Genomic DNA, 19,114 nt, shown 5'->3' on the forward strand with positions numbered 1-19,114 from the left:
CTTAATGAACCTGATCTCCTTCTGTGACAAGATGACCCATTTAGTGGTTGAAGGAAAGGCTGTGGATATTGTTTATCTGGACTTAGGTCTTTGACACCATTTCCCACAGCATCCTCCTGGAGAATGTGGCTGCTCATGGCTTGGGTGGGTGGATGATTTGCTGAATTAAGAACTGGCTAGATAGTTGGGCTCAAAGCGTGGTGGTAAATGGAGTTAAATCCAGTTGGCAGCCAGTCACTAGTGCTGTTTCCCAGGGATCAGTACTGCAGCCAGTTCTCTTTAATATCTTTATCAAATCTGGAAAACGGAATTGAGTGCTCCATCAGTAAGTTTGCAGATGACACTATGCTGGATGGATGTGTTGATCTGCTTGAGGGTAGGAAGGCCCTGCAGAAGGATTCGCACAGGCTGGATCAATGAGCTGTGAGGTTTAGCAAAGCCAGGCAGCAGGTTCTGCACTTGGGTCATATCAAGCTCATTCTGAGGTCAGGCTTGTGGCAGAGTGACTGGAAGACTGACCAGAAGCAAAGGACCTGGGAGTGCTGGTTGACAGCCAGCTGAAAATGAGCTAGCAGTGTGCTCAGATGGCCAAGAAGGCCAACAGCATGTATCAAGAGCAAGGTAGCCAGCATATGTAGCAAAATAATTGTGCCCCTGTACTTGGCACTGGTGTGGCTGCACCCCAAATAGCGTGTTTAGTTTTTGGGCCCCCACTACAATAATGATATTGAGTTGCTGGACCGTGTGCAGGGAATGGCAATAAAGATGGTAAAGGGTATCGAGAGCAAGTCTTACGGAACACAGAGAAGTAGGATTTTCAGTAGGTAAGAGAGGCAACTATGCTGCCTATTGCAATCCATTATGGAAGTTTAAAAGTACTTACAGAACCGTAGACTTTTCCTTTCCTGTTCATGGCTAAATAGTAGTTGCTCTTAATGGACTTAACTGCCACAACTCCGATTTCTACAGATGTTATCTCCAGTATGCCTAAAAAAAAAACAAAAATTGAGCTGTTTAAACACTTCTTTAGAGGATTTTCTCACTACAGAAAATACAAGAAACCTGAAAAATACTAAACTTCTAATACTTAGAACCAACTGACCAACAAACTTTAGCAAAATAATTATCAGAACCATTGCAAGAATAGAAAAAAATATTGTTTCAATTAGTATGTTTCTTTTGCTAACCTTCGCATTTTAAACCCCATAAATACTGAAGCAGTTCCATTCTTCTTACTACAGATTTTACTAAAATTTGTGAGAAGAGACATCTGAACCACAGAATCAAATTAAATCTGTATCATGTGTCCATAGGATGTTACATTTACCCCAGTCTTCAAAACCAGTGGTAAACTATTCCTTGCAACACATTAACTAAATCTCTTGGCCGCACTGAGCTGATAAATTCACTACAAGCAAGCATGTTGACATTTTGGGATATAGTAAGACTAACCTTAACAGTCACGTTATCTTTGTGATTCGGATATCTGAAACGTTGTGTACTGTTTATAATAAATATTGGGGTTTTTTTTCATTAAAAGAAACTATTTCTTGGATACTGGATGGCTTGAGGCTTTTTTCACCTCTGTATTTTTGGTGTATGAGCATTCTGATTTGGGAGTAGCAGAAGTTACTACAGCTTACACAATGACTTTAGAGATCCCTTTTCAGCTATTGCTAGTGTAACTGGATGGCTGTGTTGTTTTGGTATTGAGTCTTAATACAGGACAAATGCAGCTCCAACAAACAAACTTCTAAGTGGCTTATCCAGATGGTATACCTGACTCCCAACAATTCTAATACTAAAGTAGCATTAGTCAGAACAGCTCATCTAACTCAGTTGTTATTAATGTCTGCCAGTGTGGGAAATTACAAGATCAGGGTATATTTTTCCATTTACTTAAAAAACTTTTGATAACCAAATATGAGATAACTGATGCAAGTAGTGTAACTTGGTATCCAGTATTTTTTCTGGGAATGTTAGTTTTCTGTCCCTGAAAACCCAATGCACTCTGTTTGGACTGTGGAACCAGTCTCTAGCTTGCAGAGGAAGAAAGAAGGATCACTGTAAATTTTTTTTTTTTAAATGTCACTGTAATTTTTATTTTTTAAGGTTGTTCTGTATACAGTGCAAAAGCCACTCTGAACTGCTCTATGCAACTCAGGAGTAAGGGTGTTGTTCTGTGATTACAAGTAGATAGAGGCCTTGGTGTTTGCTGGGCAGTGGCTGTGAATGAAGCATGAAAAATTAATAGCTGATTATTATTGGAAAGTAAACTGATGACATAGTTTATGCAGGTGAAAGAGAGAACATCTATCTAGACCATTTAGCAGGAAAGATCTTTCATTGTTAAGAAAGGAGAGGTAGCATATCCTGGGGATGCATTTCTAAAATATATACAAAATCCTATACTTTATAAACTACATAAATTTTGATATAAAGATATGCAAATTACAGTTCAGTTATCACAGTCTTTGTGTTTACTTAACAAGAAGCATTAGTCTGGCCTAGTTACAGGTCTGTAGTCTTTGCATATGGGAAATGCTTCAGTGAGAAACACATGAGTAGGTCTAGAATCTAATAAACCTTTTCAGAAAATGGACCCTATTAAACCAGAAATACTGCATTTTTAAAAAGAGATTTCTTGTCCAAACCTATAAAGAGCTGCAAGCAGAGGATTATTTCAAATATTTGTATCAAAATTAACACATAAATGTTGACAGACACAAATGTAATATCAAAAATCACATCCCTGATAAAGCCTTTTTCTCTGAGATTTATATTGTAAGATTCTTAATTGCATCATGAAAATGCTTTAGTGCTAAGGATGGAGTTGTAGACTAAGAAAACTTCACCTATGCTATGGAAAATCTGAATATCCAGTGAACTTCCTACAGCTGTGTGAAAACTGTTTTTCACTAATTGCCTCTTAGGCTTGAAACACAGATTTGAAACAAACAGAGAATGAACAATTACATACGACACTGTCAGTTTGCTATGTTTCTGGGGATAAAAATAACAGTTCCACAAATAAGCTCAGTCTGTCATCAGTGTTATCCAAACTATCAGCAGCAAAGGTCCCTCTCATATTTTGAGCTGACTGGTTTCTGCCAAGTAGAGAAGATATAGCTGGTTATTTAAATGAAAGTTCTAAACACAGCTTCTGTTACTTGTATGTAATTTTAGCTTGCAATTTAGCACAAGGTGCTTAGGTGGAAATGAGAGGATCTGTAATTTAGGGGATTTCTGTAATCTAGGAAGACCCAGAAAATGTGAGGGAAGAGTTAGTTAAGACCCACTATCTACTTTAAAGGCTAACCTGTCTGCTGTTGCAAATGAGCCATATACCATGTTCTGTATGTAAGATTAAGAGAAATAATGCAGAGAAGCAATCTTTAGTATTTCTCTCCTATGGGACATGCCCTAAAGCATTTGGGCTCAAAGTCATACATAGTTAAGGAGCGTGCCCTAAGTTATGTGGACGACAATCTACCACAGAGCAAGCATGTGGTGTGAACACTGCTACAATGCCCACCTCTTTTTACATGAGTAACATGTGGGGTTTTTGTATTTTTCATGCCAACAAGTGATGAGAAGAATTTAGTCAATTCTTTCTACAGAAATTAACTGCAGTAACCCAAAGCATGGCACTAGTAAAACTAGACTGGGTCCATTTCTAGCAAGTGTAGTAACAAAACTAGCAAAACCCAGGAAAGATACTGGTATAACATGTGCCATTTTTACTGTCTATGTAGAGATGGATTAAACTGAGTTATATTTTATCATATTCTTATAACAACATTATTAGACCATTCCAGGTGACTATTACACTTGCAGCTGAAGGGGAACAGTACTTAAATTAGAAACTTGCACTAAATTAACTAATTTTCAGTGCTTGCAATTCAATGATGGAGATATACTGATTTTCAGTATAGTACCTAAGTTAAAGCAACAGAAGTATTTATATAATCCATTAAAATATAGTAGTATTTTCTGGTAAAGTTTGCTTGCAATATCATAGTCCATAATGTCTCCAGTGGGGCAGCTGAAAGGAGGTGATCAAGACAATTTACATTATATCCAAGGTAACTAGCCTGATTACAACTAATTTTGCTATTTAACCAGAGCCATTTGTAGCTGAACTCTTTGGAGCTATTACCAGCTTGATCACATCACCAATGATCACAGGATCACAGAATGATAGGGGTTGGAAGGAACATCTGGAGGTCATCTAGTCCACACCACAGCCAGACTAAGTTCACCTACAGCCAGCACAGGATTATGCCCAGGTGGGTTTTGAAAAAGTCTAAAGATGGATATGCCACCATCTATTTGGGGAGCCTATTCCAGTATTCTACCACTCTCAAAGTAAAGAAGATCCTCTTCCTGTTTAGATGGAACTTCCTATATTCAAGGTGGTGCCCATTACTTCTCATCCTGTCATGAGGCATCACTGAAAATAGACTGACCCTATCCTCTGGACAACCATCCTGTAAGTAAGTTTTTGTAAGCATTGATAAGATCCCCTCAGTCTTCTCTTCTCTAGACCAAAAATACCCTGTCCCTCAGCCTTTCCTCATAAGAGATATCTAGTCCACTAATCATCTTCACAGCCCTTTACTGCACTTTCTCAAGCAATTCCCTGTCCATCTGGACACAGGACTCCTGGGCAGAGTAGAGAGGGAGAAGAACCTCCCTAAACCTGATGGCCACACTCTTCTTGATGCACCCCAGGATGCCATTGGCCTTCTTGACCACAACAGCATATAGCTGGCTCACTAGGGCATCCATCTCTTCCACAGAGCTGCTTTCCAATAGGTCATCCCCTAACCTGTACTGTTAACATGACCTTTAGGCTATGCCTTTAAAATTTTTCACAGATCTTGAGCAGAAAAGTAATAAAATATAAATAAATCACTATTGCATGTGAAAAGGAAAATAAAGATAATTCTGAACAATTCCATTGGAGAGATGTCCACCATGAGACTGGTTGTACCAAAACAACTTCTTCTTGTCTCTTTTCTTCTCTCTTCATTGCTCTGAAGAGATACTAACTTGCTTCTGCTTTTACTTGGCTGCATTGTTCTGGTTAAGTCTAACAGCAACTTTCTCTGCTTCTTTCTCCCTTCTTTGGACAGGAGGTGGTGGGAGGCAGAAGAGGAGAAGCTACAAACTTCCCCTGGTCTCTGACCAGGGGGACTCTTGTGCTATTTATTAATTGTAAATACCAATAAATATTGTAAATACTGTATATATGGTACAGATTCATTGCATTCCATTGTAGAGTGTAGTTTTGCCTGTAAATATAGCTTTCATTTACTTCCACCTGAGCTGGTCTGGCAAAGTTAATGTTGGTGGGTGGTGGTGGAAATTTCAACCATCCACACCTTGTTGAACTTTGTAAGGTTACTCTCTTTCTAACCCTTCAGCCTGTTCAGAATATACTGGAGTGCAGCATAGCCTTCTGGTGCAACAGCCATCCTCTATGTCATCAGCAAATTTGCTGAGGGTACACTATCTCCTTTCCCTGGTTATTGCTGAATACATTGAAGAGGACTGGACCTAGTACTGACTCCTGGGGAACACACCTTGTTACAGATCCTGGATTTTTTAATTTTTATTTTTTTTTTGGTCTTTCCCCTGTGTGTATTGGGAATTTGGAAAATGTACAGTTTTCAATTAAGAGTTTGCATATTCTATCTTCTGATGTATTTTGTCAGGCAAAATCTTAATGGCTGTTTCTCTTTTAAATTAATTTAATACTCTTGTTCTATTACCCATCGGGAAACAGTGACCTAACTTGGTACTTGTCAACCCAGCCCTGGAGACTTCACTGGAATTACGTGAACTAGTTTCTGTCCAGACTGCATATTATTCAATATCATTACAGACTTTTCTCAGGAGATGCTCTCATGAGACTGACAGCTGTCTACTAAAGGCAACAGAAGTCTTTTCACAGGTGTCAGCAATGTAGACACAAATTTCAAAGACCAGCACAAACCCACGAATTTATCTGACATGGATGTACAAGCAGAAATCGTAAAGACTTTTCAGAATGTTGGAACAGACTGGATTGAAGGGTGGAAATATGTATTTGGTTATTATTAAATTCATTATTAAATTCATCAGGAATGTATATTAAAAAAAGTGACACATACAATATGCTTAAAACTGTTGTGTTTTCACCATTTAATGGAACTGACATCTTCAAGAGCACAAAAAATGTGTATTCTCTTAAAGGTGTATTAGTAGAGTCACAGATCATGATCGGACTTCTATACTGCTGTAATAAAAAATACAATTTCCACAGAGTTCTAATGCTGCAAAATTTCATATTCTTGAAGAGTTGTAGGCACGTAGGTAAGAGTCTGTGTGTAGTGGTAGACAACAAGACTGAAAGGATGCCAGACTGCTGTGGGTATTCCACTGTGTTAGTTAGGAAAGCTATTCTTCACTGATGATTCATCTCAGGCACCTTCAAAAAAATGAGAATTATGACCTCATGGGACACCTATTCTGCTATGCACAATAGAACACTTTTTAGTATCAAATCTGAATGGTCTCCTTGTAATTTGATCCCATTAATTCTTGCTTAAGATGTAAAATAACATACCTTTTCTTTTTCTTTCCTTTGCAGAAACCTTTTAAATATCCAGGAATTATTGTCACACTTATCTATCTATCTACTCACATTTACTCTCTAAACAAGCCCAGATTTTCAATGCTTTCATCAAAACTTTCAGGTTTTCTAGACTTTTTTACACTCCGTTTTCTTGAGCCCACAGCATGATTATAGTACCCTCACTGAACTGCTGTTGGTGCATGAAGAAGCAGTTCATATTTTCTGCAAAAGGTATTTGAAAACTTTCTTCTTTGGTTGGTTGTTGTTCAGTTTTTGTCTTCTTTTCTTTTCTTCTTCTACGTTTTTTTTGAAATTTTGTTGTGTTTGTTTTAGTTTGGTTTGGTTTGGTTTTTCTTTTACATTGATAATAGATTCATACATGATTTATGATCCACCAGACTCAGATACATAGAAGGAATAAAAGCAACCACTTCTATTCTATATTTGAGAATCTGATTGCTGATAATTAAATGTTGTACTTTATACATGCCCCAGTTCAGTGGCCTCTTGGGTTTTTGGTTTTTTGTAACTTACTTTGCCAAATGTTGTTTTAAGTTCTTATTCAGTCCTTCAAAATTATTGGAAGTTTCATGTTGCTTGCAACTTTCATAACTTTATTTTCAATTACTTTTTTCAAATTGTTAATGAAATTTTATTTAGGAGATACCTTGAAGATACTCCTATGGAACCTGTTTGTTCTGTTCAGATGGCAGTGAAAAACTGCTAATTCCCAAGTACGGCTTGCAATATGCAAGACTTTAACTTAGATTTCGCTTGCTGATCTCGGTTAAGAGAATATTGTTATCTAACTTTAATTGACTAATAACATTAGCTTCAAAAATCATTGCCAAAATTATGGCAACTATTGTTTCTCTCCTATACATGAAGATTTTTATCACATCACAGATCAAAATTACGCTGGCTTGGTATTACTTTTCTTTGATTAATTATTTGATTATTCATTGTTTAAAATTGCTTTTAAATATAGATTTAAAAATTACTCTTCCCATATTTTGGCTCAGGTTAGCCTGTTACAGCTGATTTGTGTCTGGATCTTTGGTTGTTTTTTTTTTCTCTTTTTTTAAAGACAGGTATTATATTTACTACTTCCTCAATTAAATTGAGTTGTTTTTGTCCTCAAGTTTTCAGGCTGACTCTCTAGAGGCTTGCCAAGTCTACTCAGTAAAGTGAGTAAATTTTATCAGGCAGAAATCAGATAAATCACCCAACTAATTTTCATTTTGTTCTTTTACTCTTCCAATCACTGTTAGCCTCTCTTTGGAGCTCCTGTTTCTTTCCTGTGGAGGCGATGCCCCCCGCCCCCTAAAGAAAAAAAAAAAAGGGCAGGGCATTTGCACATACTTCCTTGTATGTTTCTTTTTACTGGCTCTTTATTACTGCTTGTGTTCTTTCTTCATGAGTTAAAATTTCTTACTTCCAGAAAATGTGTAAAATAAATAATTTCTGTGATATATAATGTGACTTGTAATTGGGCTTGATAACAAGCACTACAAAATATTGATATTCTTGGGAAGAAAATTCTTGTTAGTAATTACTCATTTCTGGTTCCATGCTTTTTAGGAACTTGGAAAGGAAAATAAAATAGTTTTAAAAGTGCTGTCACTTCCATTATGGTTTTAAAACAGATAGAACACCATTATTTTACAACCATAACTCTGTAAACTTCAACAATTCTAACTAACCTCCTTTGATCACATCCACTGTAAAAACATGGCTTTCAATATCCAAACCATTTCCAACTCATTATAATTAAAAACATTTCAAATATCAACTTAAGATGTGCCCTCTATCTATGCATGCACTCTCTTCACAGGTCCCAAAGTTGAGACATTTATCTCCAATAGAACTCAGATATATTTACCTTAAATAGACTTTATTTTTATAGTTTATAGAAGTGATCATTATAGAAAAGACTAGAGAAGAGAAAGCTGACTGGCTATTTTGCTCTGCTTAGAGGGACTATAAAAAAATAAAGTGAGAAATTGCACTTACATAATTCTGTGCGCTAATTCCAAATGTTATAAGCTTCTATAAAAATGCTAATCATGGGAAGCAAGAAATGTACAAAATATCCTAGAAATAGCCTAGTGAAATTATGTCAAGCAATTTGTTAGGGAAGACAACTTGACAGAGTACCATATGTATTATCAAGGCAGTATTGCAATGGGTCCAAACGTAGCATGCCATGGGAACCACTTGATTCTGGGACCAAATCCAACTTCTTTGTAGAGTGATGCAGTGACCATTTTTCATTAGCTGCATCATTTGTATCATAAGTTCTTAAAACACAACTTTAAACATCTGCAAACCTAGTTGCAATCCTCTTCATGTAGAGCAACCGGACCACCTTGCATCTTCCTTCCTCTTTCAAAGATTCTCCCATACACATGGCAACCCACAGGCAGTCCCTCCTTCCCTTGCTTTTTCTTCTGTGTGCAGAAATACCACAGAAGAAGAATGAATTCAGCTGGACGGAATGTGATGATGACTGAGAGTTTCCCAAAATTTTCCATTTTCCCAAATGATGACAAGAAGCTGCTGGATTTGTGAAGGCCAAAAGCTGCTGCTTTTGGTGGGTGACTGGAAACTGACTTTTCAGTACCCTCCAGGAGCTTCTCTGAAGGGGTACCGTCGAGTGGCATTGGTGATAAGGCATAAGGTAAAAGATCTGATAGTTCAGAAAGATGCTTTTAGTATGTGGCTTGAAAAAGGCTAGTTTGGAGAAACTAGAAGACTGGTTAAATGTGGTCATGAAAGAGTGATGGGCTAAGGAAATATGAGGCCTCTGACTGTTTCCATTGTTTCATCATATACTCTTGTACAAAACAACATCCCCAAATGAGAACTTATTCTGCTATTTCTATCATTTATTTATTTTGCATAGGAATTATTGACAAAAGAAAGAGGATGGTAGTGGAGTGAAAGATAAAACAAATTCAGGAAACAGAAGATGGGCTAAGCAAGACTTGTGTTTGGAAACTTTTTCAATGAAGCAAAGTAGTTCCACTGAAATGTAATCTTACAGACTCTGCAGTTTTCCTTGGAATGCAGCTTAAGTTACAGTTACGAACAGCAATATCAAATATCAACCAGCTTAAACCATAACCTGTGCTTGGAATTAAAACTGAAGCTTTTTTTGAAACTAGATTAATTTAGTTGGGGTTTTTTGGGGGTGTTTTGGGGTTTTTCTTTGGTTATAATTTATTATCTTCTGAGACCTCCATCCTTCCTGCTTTAAATTAGATGTGAAAGTGCTTAAAGAACACAAAGTAAGCTGCTAATGTGTCATCTTCAGATCAAGTGTAGCCAGAGTGTGAATGTCCCATGAGCTTTCCAGTTCAGTTCCCACATATCGTGCATTTGGATAAGCCTGAGACATGTATACAATGTTTTGGAAGGCTGTAGCATGAGGACTTCTGGGCCTTCCTGCATTGGTGCCATATAAGCAAAAGATGTGAAATCTCCATGGTGCATAAAGACTATGTAAAAGACTAATTACTGCAGCCCTTTCTTAGACCAATAAGGTGATTATAGGTAACTAAACTGCTTTTTGTTTTCTTATCTCTTACTTTTATGGCTTTAATTTCAAAGCAAAGCAAGGACCACTCAACAGTCCTCTGCAGACCAAGTAGATGGAAGGGTGTCAGTAGGAGGCTACAGGCTGCAGAGCTACAGGCTGGGGTCAGAGTGGCGGGAGAGCTGCCAAACAGAGAGGGACCTGGGGGTGATGATTGACAGCCACCTAAACATGAGCCAGCAGTGTGCCCAGGTGGCCAAGAGGGCCAATGGCATCCTGGCCTGTATTAGGAATAGTGTGGCCAGCAGGAGCAGGGAGGTCATTGTGCCCCTGTACTCTGCATTGGTTAGGCCACACCTTGAGTACTGTGTCCAGTTCTGGGCCCCTCAGTTTAAGAAGGACATCGAGACACTTGAACGTGTCCAGAGAAGGACAACAAGGCTGGTGAGAGGCCTTGAGCACAGCCCTGTGAGGAGAGGCTGAGGGAGCTGGGATTGTTTAGCCTGGAGAAGAGAAGGATCAGAGGTGACCTCATTGCCCTCTACAACTATCTGAAAGGTGATTGTAGACAGGAAGGGGTTGGTCTCTTCTCCCAGGCAACCAGCACCAGAACAAGGGGACACAGTCTCAAGCTGTGCCAGGGGAGGTTTAGACTCGAGGTGAGGAGAAAGTTCTTCACCGAGCGAGTCGTTCGTCATTGGAATGTGCTGCCCAGGGAGGTGGTGGAGTCACCATCCCTGGAGGTGTTCAAGGGGAGATTGGAAATGGCACTTGGTGCCATGGTCTAGTTGTGAGGTCTGTTGGGACAGGTTGGACTTGATGATCCTTGGGGTCTCTTCCAACCTTGGTTATACTGTGATACTGTGATACTGTGATACATGGGAAGAGAGAACCTCAATAGTAATGCAATAGTGAGAGCTGCTAGGAAAGAAGTTTACATTTAGCTACAAGAATGTCAGGCATCAATATAGGTAGCATACCTCCTGACTTGTGAAATAAACAATTAATTCAGGAGCACAGCTAGCCTACATTTCCCCAGCAAAGAGAGGGAATTTCAAAAAACAGCTCTAAACACCACCACTCTGTTAAATGTACAAACTTAGATGGGTTAAACTTAAGCCAAGAAAATTCAGGAAGTGACTTTGGGGATCTATCTGTGCCTTGTGCAGCATTTTTATCACTAATGTGCAAGGTGACATGCTCCTTTCTACAAAGTGATGAAACTATCTTGAAGGAGGGAGGATAAACCTTTGCTTTCTTTACATGGACTTCCTTCATTCTGTGGAGATGGGATGGATAGAGGTAGAGCCAGTTATACCTAGTTCTGTCAGTCATAGCTCACATTTCTTGAACTCCATACTTTGAGGCAAGATGGGAAGAGATACAGCCAGCTACTTGAATCTTGATGAAAAATACAAGGGTCTTAACATTTCAGCATGCTTGACACCAACACTGAAAGATTTGAAAACTTGTAGATTTGACACAGTATCAGGAGTCATCATCTGATCTGTTTCTGGGATGGAGGTCATCAGTTAGAACAACTCACATCAACCAAGGAATAGTAGCAGTTCATATGCTAAGAAAAAAAAAAGGGAAAACAAAACACCCCCACTCCCACCTAGTATATATGGTTAGAAGCAAGATTGCAGTTACCTGACTTCTTAGATTTCTTTATAAAGATGACTTAGGGAGTTGCAGCCCTCCCTTCTCCCAGATACATTTTCCTGTCTCTGTGCTGAAGTTCACCAACCCTTCAAACATAACTGTTTGTGGAGCAGCAATATAAACAAAATAATTGGAATGATCTGGCTTGGAAATAACTCTCAATAGAAAACAAATCAATCTAAAGCCCCAAGGACCAAACAATCCATGTTTTTGCAGTCATTCCTAGTAGTATATATTTCCTAGACCTCCTATTGCTTTCTTTCTGGTCTCTTTCCAACTGGCTAATTTTTTTTGAAGTTCAGTGCCCAAGACTGGACCAATGTTCTAACTAAGGCCTGATGGGTACTGAATTGAACAGAAAGATTACTTCACATGTTTATAAGGAAACTTGGATCCCAATCCAAATCCTAATCGAAAATTGGCAGTCCATATATGTTTCCATTTAGTAGACAGGACCAGGCACTCAGGATTTCTGCCAAATCTTAAATTTCTAGGTTTCCACAGGAGAATGGAAAGGTTTTAAAAGACTAGCACAGCTCAGGAATTTTTCTGAGTGGTGTGTGCAGCTGCCTGTTTCAGCCTGGGTGTAATTTTGAGTTACCTCATGACCATTACATACATCTCCTGCACTTTACCTTTTGTATAAATGTCAGTGTGAATAAGAAAAATTGGAAGAAACTGTGGGGGTTAAGGCTGATCTATTTTTGCCTCTCCTAGTACACAAGGAAGGGATAATACCTAGGCAATGGCACTACAGAAGAAACAGTCAAAATGTATGATGAGTGTCAGGAGAAGTAACTGTCCATCACCTGCAGTTTCGGGAAGGGTAGGTCTTCATTGTTCAGTCAGGATCTTCTAGCAGATGCAGTACAGACAGTTTCAAATGGGGCACAAATTGTAATTAAATGGAGTCAGTCATTAGGCATTGACAAGTTTGAGCAGTTGGAAGTGAACTCTGCTGCTGAAGTGGCCAGAGTATGTACAAAGAGGTGAAACCAGGTATCCCTATGAAATGTTGTATGGAAGTTGTGAGACTTCATTGTGCTACTTGTCTGTCAATGATCTATCTAAATGAGACTGAGACTGCCTGATGCATGCTGCAGCTAAAGCTGCTCAGCTGCACATCAAAATGAGACAGCTTATTTCAACAGTTATGTTTAATTTAGGCCTCATTTGTTCTTATGATGGATCTCGACTCCCCATTGTGTAAGAAAACAGGACTGTGAAAATATAGTCTCTCATTTGCTAGTCTCAAATACTTATCTTTTTGTGGAAAGCAGGGGACAGAAGGAAACTGACTGCACAAATGCACTACAAACCTTTCTTTCAATGTGCATTGCACTTCCTATGGCAATTATGATCCCCTCCTAAATCTGTAGGAGCATAATGACCTAGTAACGGGTAAAATTAAAAAAAATGACCAAGTTCTACAGGCATCTCTGTAAGAGACCATGACTAGGTAAAGTTCCTAGCAGTACCATTCTATTGCCATGTTTTCCTAAAAAATAAAAAATACTAAAAAAAATTAGTATTTCTTATTCTGCAAATCAGAAAGTTGCCAAACACACCCACCACATCAATCAGTTGTTGCTTCTAGGGTTTATGTCTATCTTTGCCTCACAGAGGACAAAGGAATCCATAGCATTTTGAATTGTGGGATCCATATGTTTATAATACAAGATTACCCTTGGATGGCTATAATGATCTTTGTGGTAGCTACTCATCAATACTTTCAGCAGTTTTCTTCTGCAATGCCACAAATATTCCCAATATGGCTTGGTCACAATAATAACATTTTCCAAGGAAACATTATAATGACTGTGGGAACAGAAGCAGTATCTAAGAAGTATATATTATAGCAGCTGTATGGTATGGATGGCCAGCATTAAGAAAACAACTGCAAACAGTATTTAATATATTTTAAAATTACTAAGTCTTGCATGTCCCTTGTAGTCTCCCCTTACCTTACCTGGATTTGATCACATAAAAGGCAAGCATCTTACCCTAATATTGGTGTTTACATAGCTTGGGTCAATGTTGTATATAATTTAAGATGACCAGTCATAGATTGTGACTAGCTTATAACCCTGTAAGTACTTTGTAATCAAACTACAGTTTACACTTTTGCTGACAAAATATTTCTTGAAAGACAAATTATTATAACAATTTTTATTGCACCATCTTGGAGTAAATAAAAATTTGTTACTATGTGAGAAGATGTTAGGACAAACAGTTTAGAATAGAATAAAATAGAATAAACCAGGTTGGAAGAGACCTTCAAGGTCATCGTGTCCAACCCATCAACCAATCCAACACCACCCAAACAACTAACCCAGGGCACCAAGCACCCCATCAAGTCTTCTCCTGAAAACCTCCAATGATGGCAACTCCACCACCTCCCCAGGCAGCCCATTCCAATGGGCAATCACTCTTTCTGTATAGAACTTCTTCCTAATGTCCAACCTAAACCTCCCCTGGTGCAGCCTGAGACTGTGTCCTCTTGTTCTAGTGCTGGTTGCCTGGGAGAAGAGACCAACATCTGCCTGTCTACAACTTCCCTTCAGCATCTGAAGCGTCTTTAGCATCTGAAAAGAACTCAGTGACCTCTGGTCACCAGTTTATTGTCGTGTCCACTGATTTCTTTGCTTTTCTCTGGCATAAATAAGTCTATGTACTTAATTCATCCTAAATAACAAGGAATCAAAACTATGCTATTCAATAATCATATTATTCTTGTCATAATGCTATGCAATCAGCTTTCCTTTTTTTTTAATGCTAGATTCTATGTTTTTAATTTATCTTAGATATTCTGTACACTTACTTCATCATTAAAAGTATTCTGAAACACTGAAACAAGTAACAAGGTCTCCTGCACACAGATGTAAACTATTGACTAATATAGTGCAGACACCTGATACACGTCTTTCACAGTGTTTTCATCTTTAATACTTGTCTCCCTTGAAACCTGGCTGGACCTGGTATCTTCAGCTTGCTAGTACAAACAGTGTTTTTTAAACTTTGATGAGCGGTGATAAGCACAATCTTCTTAAACATTCTTTCAACACCTCATCAAAAAGTGGGGTGACAAAATCGTCAGTCTTACACAGAAACTTAAAAGGATAATCTGCAGAGCACAATCACTTCACACCTTTCTGCTTTCATTATTTTCAAGTATCCTTCTGTACTGTTTCCCATCTTCCCTGCTGACATCCTCAGATAGCAGCTAACAAGCATGCTTGTTTATGTGATCTAACCGCACATGCTTGCACCTCTTGTCTTGCCCTTTCATACTGATTCCCCAGCCTGGGTTGCTGAAGTTCTTTTGGTTTACCCATTCCTTGAACTATGAAAGTATTTTCCACAAACACTAACAAAACTATGCCCTAGGACTTTTAACACAAAACTGGACTCAGAAAGTTTGATATATTCTTTCCAGCTTTTCTGCTCTTATCCTAGCAGAATCCTTGTTAGGGGACATGTAGAGGGCAGGCAAAGAGTCTCCCATCTTCCCTATGCACTTTTATGTCAGGCTCAGAGACACCTTTGCTCACAATACTGTCTAACATTGCAAAGAGCACTTGCCTTACAGGCCATTTTGTGAAAACTGGATGACAATCATATCCACACCTTCTAGGGTGGTCTGGTGCATCACTGAAAGTGCTTGGTTCAATCTTCCTCAGACTATTACCTCTAGGGACTTTATCCATAGCCCTAAGAGGTTTGTGATTTTTCTGTTCTGAGTGCAAAGAGTGCAGTTTACTATTAATGTAGTCTGATGCCAAGATCATGTAGACATCCTCTTGCAGGGCCTGGCATGAGAATGTATAAAACCAAAGAAACTTAGCCTGGCTTGGTCTTGTCCATAACTCCCCTTCAGAGTGGTGCCTGCAGTGAACTAGATTGAAAATTTTGGGGAGCATCATGGGATGAAACAGCAATTGCTTGAGGAGGGGGAATCTACCAAATTGTAGGCAACCTTAAGAAAGTGAAGAATGAGCAGCTATGTACTGAATCGTAAATGAAATTATTGGTCAAATCTTAAAACAATAGAAAGTATCTTTCCACATTTGTTAGTAAGTCATTCATAGGATATCAGTTCACTCGAGCTGAAAAGCAAGCAGAACAATTAATTTCAACCATGTGCTCCTAGGACAAATAAATACATGCTATCATTTGTCTCTGAATTGCATTACGACAGACACTAGGAAAGTGTAATAAACAGTTAGCACTTTAAGTTCTTCTCTTCAAGCTTCTGCTGTTGCTATTGTTAAGAGACAGGGAACCAGCCTGAACTTAGTCTAAAGCAGTGGGGTTGCCCTGTAATTCTTACATATCGTATATATAGAATACATAGAATACATAGAATAGAATACATAGAATAAACCAGGTTGGAAGAGACCTTCAAGATCATCGCGTCCAACCCATCAACCAATCCAACACCGCCCAAACAACTAACCCACGGCACCAGGCACCCCGTCAAGTCCTCTCCTAAAAACCTCCAGTGATGGTGACTCCACCACCTCCCCAGGCAGCCCATTCCAATGTGCAATCACTCTTTCTGTATAGAGCTTTTTTCTAACATCCAGCCTGAACGTCCCCTGGCGCAGCCTGAGACTGTGTCCTCTTGTCCTGGTACTGCTTGCCTGGGAGAAGAGACCAACATCCGTCTGTCTACAACCTCCCTTCAGGTAGTTGTAGAGAGTAATAAGGTCACCCCTGAGTCTCCTCTTCTCCAGGCCGCGCCAGGGGAAGTTCAGGCTAGATGTTAGGAAAAAGTTCTATACAGAGAGAGTGATTGCCCATTGGAATGGGCTGCCTGGGGAGGTGGTGGAGTCACCATCATTGGAGGTTTTCAGGAGAAGACTTGATGGGGTGCTTGGTGCCATGGGTTAGTTGTTTGGGTGCTGTTGGATTGGTTGATGGGTTGGAAGCGATGATCTTGAAGGTCTCTTCCAACCTGGTTTATTCTATGTATTCTATGTATTCTATGTATTCTATGTATATATATATATATATCATGTATATATATATATATATCTCCCCTCAAGCAGAGAAATGGAAGAAAACAAAGAAACAACCAGCAAAGACTTTTCAAGAGTAAATTCCATTAAATCTGATTTCACTTTCTCACAATGTAACAGGTCATACTATGACAAGAGCTACCAAGTTAGGCTCTTGAGGCTATCACATTACTTTAAATACACTACTTTCTTATAAAACTGTATTTAAAGTAGGATGATAAAGTGGCTAGAAACATGTATTTAGAGAATAATTCTGAATGACTCATGGCCAAAAGAAGTACTCAGGAAACACCGATACAGGATTTTGCAGAAAACTGCCTGGGCGGCTACTGGTCCACAATCTGGGCTTGAGTGAGTGACATAAAAACCAAACATCTTCCCAACATGTCTAAACATAAATATAGTGTGTGAAATAATAATAATAATAACTTTCTGTATTGTTTGGCACTTGAATGGCTTCATCTGGGCTCTATGCTAAATCCAAGGTATGTCTAAGGAGAACAAACAGCACGGGCATAGGTCTAGAAAATGTGACTGGTAAAGGAAAATTAAATAAATTAATTCTATTAATCTTAAGAAGAGGATATTCTGGAAAAGGAGGTGTATAGGTAGCTTTCAAATACTTAAAAATGTCTGGAAAAGAGAAGGGGAATATCCCATGCAAGAGGTAATACAAATAATGGGCTGAACAGCATAGAAGAGTAAGAGAGGATATTAAGAATAATGGCATTCCATAGAAGCGGTGAAAAGTCTCTGTATTCATTAAAGATGCTTTACAGTGTGTGCAGCCTTTAAAAGCAGGTGATAAAACTATCCAGCAGACTTGATGATAGGTATCATCCATTTGTACACTGTGGGACAAAGGTATACACCATGTGATCTCCTGAGTTCTCTTCCAAGCCTGTAAAACTATGTTTCCACACAGAAGATCATCATGTTTCTGACTGGACTTGAATTATAACTATGCTACAAAGAAGTATTTTGTAGAATATTTGCATTTGAAGCAAAATACTTCCAGAATTGTATGACTTACAGTATACATGGTGTGCGGCTGATATCCTAAAGTAGTCAGATTTTGCTCATGAAAGCTTCAAAAGTTGTTTCAGTGTGTGGTCTTTAAGAATTACATATAAACTTTGGAGATCTTGCCTCTTAAGTTGTAAACTTTACATTCCTCATCCTCATGTTCTTCATTTGTAGGTTTGTGCTTATTGATCCTAATTCACATCAGACCAAATGTAACACTAACCATAATTCTTTTTTCTTTGATTAGAAACTATTCAAATATTTCAGTCAGTGGTGTTAAGAACCGAGACACCTCTTTATTTCTGTAATGAAATGCATAGTTATGCCAACATTACTAGACCTGCTATACTAACTTTCTACTTTAGAAAACAAACAACAAAACAGAAACCAAAAAACTAAACAAAAACCACAAAACCAAACAAAACTCCAGACAATAAGCTTGCATGCTGACATGCAGAACTAGGAATTCAGTATCTGAAATCTAGACTCTCAGCTGTAGTTCCTACAAGACTTACAAATTTGTGGAACTCCTTTCACAAATCAAGCTCATAGACAGCATATATTCTACAAAGCAAACCATGAAGATTACAGAATTACTTCTGAAAATTTGATTCTTAATATTCATCCTCCTCTGCTCACTTCTAGGCAATTGTTTTCTATTCATCATTTTCCTGGTGCCTTTTTTACCCCTCAAGCCGACACTGTAATCTCCTCCTGTCTCCCTGTAGCAGACACTAACGAAATAACTTGATAGAAAAAGATTAAGTTGAAACAGACAAGAATCACAGTGGCTTCCTTTAAACTGTCAGTTTATTTATTTACTTCATTTAATTTGCAGTTTTTAAATCTGTGTGTGCCAAGACCACTCTCTGGGAGATCCTTGCTGTGTATAAACTAATACAATAATCAACAGTTGCAGGACACTGTTAAGTCTATTGTCATGCATCTGCACAATTATAATTCATTTCCGTGCAACTGGACTGTCTGACCCCACTCAGTCCCACCAGTTGCATTGTCATCTGCCTATGAAAAAATGAAAGCCCTCAGAGAAAGCAGAATATAATAAACCACTCTCCGGTATGAAAAATAGAATTATTTTATTTTTTTAAATCAAGATAGTAGCTATATTGCAAATGTTTCCTTTGTTATGACAATGGAATAGTATCAGTGTATTACTGACATTTATATGCAGCTGTTTTTTAATTTCTATGTGCCATATGTTTCATGTACACACTGAGTAAC

General features: G+C 38.4%; 1 protein-coding gene across 1 annotated transcript in view; it reads right to left on the bottom strand.

Moving 5' to 3' along the window:
* Window positions 1-19,114, bottom strand: part of FGF10 (fibroblast growth factor 10) — a 74,120-nt gene that overhangs the window by 10,418 nt on the left and 44,588 nt on the right. The window contains exon 4 of the mRNA XM_054178792.1: window positions 884-987. Coding sequence (XP_054034767.1) covers window positions 884-987 — 104 coding nt within the window. The remainder of the gene's footprint in view (window positions 1-883; window positions 988-19,114) is intronic.

The sequence above is a fragment of the Dryobates pubescens genome, chromosome Z (assembly GCF_014839835.1).
Source record: "Dryobates pubescens isolate bDryPub1 chromosome Z, bDryPub1.pri, whole genome shotgun sequence".
Classification (NCBI taxonomy): domain Eukaryota; kingdom Metazoa; phylum Chordata; class Aves; order Piciformes; family Picidae; genus Dryobates; species Dryobates pubescens.